The sequence below is a fragment of the Anarhichas minor genome, unplaced genomic scaffold (assembly GCF_050575085.1).
Source record: "Anarhichas minor isolate MPS153535 unplaced genomic scaffold, ASM5057508v1 ptg000051l, whole genome shotgun sequence".
In the NCBI taxonomy this organism is placed as follows: domain Eukaryota; kingdom Metazoa; phylum Chordata; class Actinopteri; order Perciformes; family Anarhichadidae; genus Anarhichas; species Anarhichas minor.
This window is the reverse complement of record NW_027466497.1, coordinates 2,007,418-2,010,489: the sequence shown is the minus strand read 5'-3', so window position 1 is coordinate 2,010,489 and position 3,072 is coordinate 2,007,418. Positions and strand designations below refer to the sequence as shown.

General features: G+C 43.1%; 1 protein-coding gene across 1 annotated transcript; it reads right to left on the bottom strand.

Moving 5' to 3' along the window:
* Nucleotides 1–571: 571 nt before the first annotated feature.
* gjb9b (gap junction protein beta 9b) lies at nucleotides 572–1,805 on the bottom strand. Its single transcript, XM_076112969.1, has 2 exons — nucleotides 1,416–1,805; nucleotides 572–1,000 (listed from the first exon to the last, which is right to left on the bottom strand). The coding sequence occupies exons 1-2, from the start codon at nucleotides 1,803–1,805 to the stop codon at nucleotides 572–574; spliced, it is 819 nt and encodes a 272-aa protein (XP_075969084.1).
* Nucleotides 1,806–3,072: the final 1,267 nt, after the last annotated feature.

The window sequence follows — 3,072 nt, the reverse complement described above, 5'->3', positions numbered from 1 at the left end:
CCTCTTCAGCAATAAAGAGCATTTTCTTCATATTGCATGTCTGAGAACAAAAAAACCTTCAAGAGATTTCTGCCCATCACTAAAGGAAGTGCCGTCTGTGCTTTATCTTGTTTTATACATTAGGGGGCAGTGTGTATTCTCAGAGAAAGTGTTTGCTCTAAAAAGTGCATTTACACCACTTTGGGTCTTCCAATATTTCATAGTTTTATTTACACAGAGTACAAACGCAGCTGATATAACAGCCTAAACAAACTGCTCTCTCTCTCTCTCTCTCTCTCTCTCTCTCTCTCTCTCTCTCTTTCACACACACGCAGCAATTTCCATAAACTATTCAAAACCCTTTAACTTCCTCTGTAATCTTCCATTTTTGAGGGATTAATTTGCATAAGGCGTGCATTCCTGCAGACATGATAATATATATAAAAAGCTGCCACAGAAATCCCTGAATTGATGGATATCTCTTTGGTCTTGAGCAGCAGTTTCTCATGGAGTTTGATGAATGCATTTGCTTGCAGTGGCCCCTTCAGTACTTTACGCAGTTTTTCCAACATGGCCACTGCCGTATTGTGCATCATCTTTTCTTAGATGGCTTCTCCTCTATCTTGGTGTTATTGAGATTTTGGATGGAGGCTGTAGGATCCACTCTGATTGATGTTGTGGACCTGAACTGTGACCTGGGTTTAGCCAGCGGCGACATCTCGTGACTCTCGGCGAACAGCTTCCTATCTGTATCGGTCTTCTTCTTGATGACTTTCTGGATGCGTTTGCAGATGAGGTAAACCATCTCACAGATGCACATTAAGATGCATAAGGCAGAGGAGACCACCATGAATATGGTGAAGATCTTCTTCTCAGTGGGCCGTGATATGTAGCAGTCCACCGTGTTGGGGCACGGCGCCAGAGAGCACTTGGACAGGCGGGGCATGTCGTAGCCTTCGTAGATGTGGTACAGGATGTAGAGGAAGCCTGTATCAAAGCCGGCCTTGAAAATCAGACTCACCTATGAAAAGATTCATGAGGGTTAAACCGGGAGACATACTTTTCTGGAAGTTTAAAATAAACGAAGGCAAAAGTCTATTTGCCTGTCCATCTATCAATATCTCAGATTTTTCAGTCACTACTAGTCTGAGGTTCATAATTACTGGAGGAAGACAATTGACCTAATGCAGGATCTGTAATAAAAAGAGAAACATTTTTAACCACTGCAAGCTTATAACTCATACAGCTTCAGTCCAGTTCGGAGGGAGGGTGAAACTTTTTTCTGATTGGGCCAAGAGAACACAAGCTGTCAAAAAATTCTACGGGCGATCAGGACAAAACAAATCATCTATAAGCACTGCAGTGTCTGTCATTTTTTTACGTGTAACATCTCCAGCAAGACTCCAAAAATAAACTTTTGCATCCTCTGTTCTTACCAGGTACGTCCACCACAGCCCCCCACGTTTCTTCCCGGGGTTGGCGTACAAATGGGCGCCCTTGTGCAAGGTGGTGTACCGCATGTCCTTCTTCTCGCGATACTTGACGTGCCCCACCACCATCAGCGACGGGCAGGTGACAAAGATGAGCTGCAGGGCCCACAGGCGGATGTGGGAGATGGGGAAGAGGTAGTCGTAGCACACGTTGTTGCAGCCCGGCTGGGCCGTGTTACAGACAAAGTCCTTGTTCTCGTCGCCCCACACCCGCTGGGCCGCTACCACGAACACCATCACCCGGAAGACGAAGACCATGGAGAGCCACACGCGGCCGAACACAGTGGAGTACTTGTTGACCCCACTGATAAGGCTCTCCAAAGCAGACCAGTTCATGACTGCTGCCTTCGAGGTGGATGAGGGGACGGAGGAGGCTAAGAGGTCCTCAGGAGACCAGGTGGGATTGGTGGGATGAGGTTCTTGATGATCTAAACCTGAGTTAAGGAAGAAGGACAAAGTAGATAAAAAAAAAAGGTAAGCACTCAAAAGTGAAAAACTCTCTTTACGATAGATAGAGAGCACATCACACTCCTCTTTCCATATATTTATTTTCATTTTATAAAGCAAGGATTGCAGCAAGGTTTTAACGGATTCTCCTGTGTTTTGATATTGCACCTTCCTAAAGTTGGAGGACTTAAACCCGACAGATTTAAAAAGAAGGGTCACAATCGATGCAGCAGCTGACATATCCTGACTAAAATTTGGTGAAGTCTCGAAAAATCCTGGATTCTACATTTCCCATAATGCAACCAGACAGTGTATCACTAACACAAACAAATTAAAACAAATTAAAAAAATTTCCATAATCTATACATTTCTTTTCAACAAAGACAAAAATCCCCTCAAGCAAGTGTTGGAACTTTTTTTTTGCAACTGAGGGAGTTTAATCGAATTATGCCATTCTCTGCCTGCTTATCTAACGCTTCACTAGAAAATCTGGATTGAAATATATAAATGGAAACACGGTTAAAGTCAGTTTATAATGCATACTTTCTATTATAGATCTTTATTACAAGTCCAAGCCGACGTAATTCTATGGCATCATCAGGGTTATTTTCTCAGATTGAACAATCTATCTATATTAGTAATACTATATAACAGCGACACCACAAACATCTATTCAAACTTTTATATGGTGTCATTCCCCATCCCTGCAAGATGGGGAAACAATCACAAACAAAAAAGCAATCTTGAAGTGGTGATCAGTTGTGAGGCAACAAAACAACCAGGTATAATATTGACAAACATATTCCCAGTCATACCGGATCTATCTTTACACAGAGCTGCCTTTTAAGCACTGTCTCATGATACATCAGTGGGTGACTCATCATCGGAGCCTCCTTTTGCTGAAAAGACAAACCAATGCTCTCAACTCGATTAGTCAGCTATTTGAACAGTGAGGCTGATCAGGCCGCCAAAGCCATCTCTGTAACCCCAAGTGCCCGTTGCAGTCTTGGTTCTTCAAAGGACTATTAAGGGATAGCGTTTCATTGGAGAATGTTAAGCATGCCTTGGTTGCCTGATTGTGTGCAGACTTTAAAGAGGGCTGTTATATATCAACTGCACAGCCAGTTCTGTGTTTCTTTGTGCGTGTGTGTATGTG

Coding starts and splice junctions, on each gene's coding strand:
- gjb9b (XM_076112969.1), bottom strand. CDS start 1,805: ATGAACTGGTCTGCTTTGGAGAGCCTTATCAGTGGGGTCAACAAGTAC. Junction 1,001..1,415: donor GGCTGTGGTGGACGTACCTG/GTAAGAACAGAG, acceptor ATCTTTTCATAG/GTGAGTCTGATTTTCAAGGC.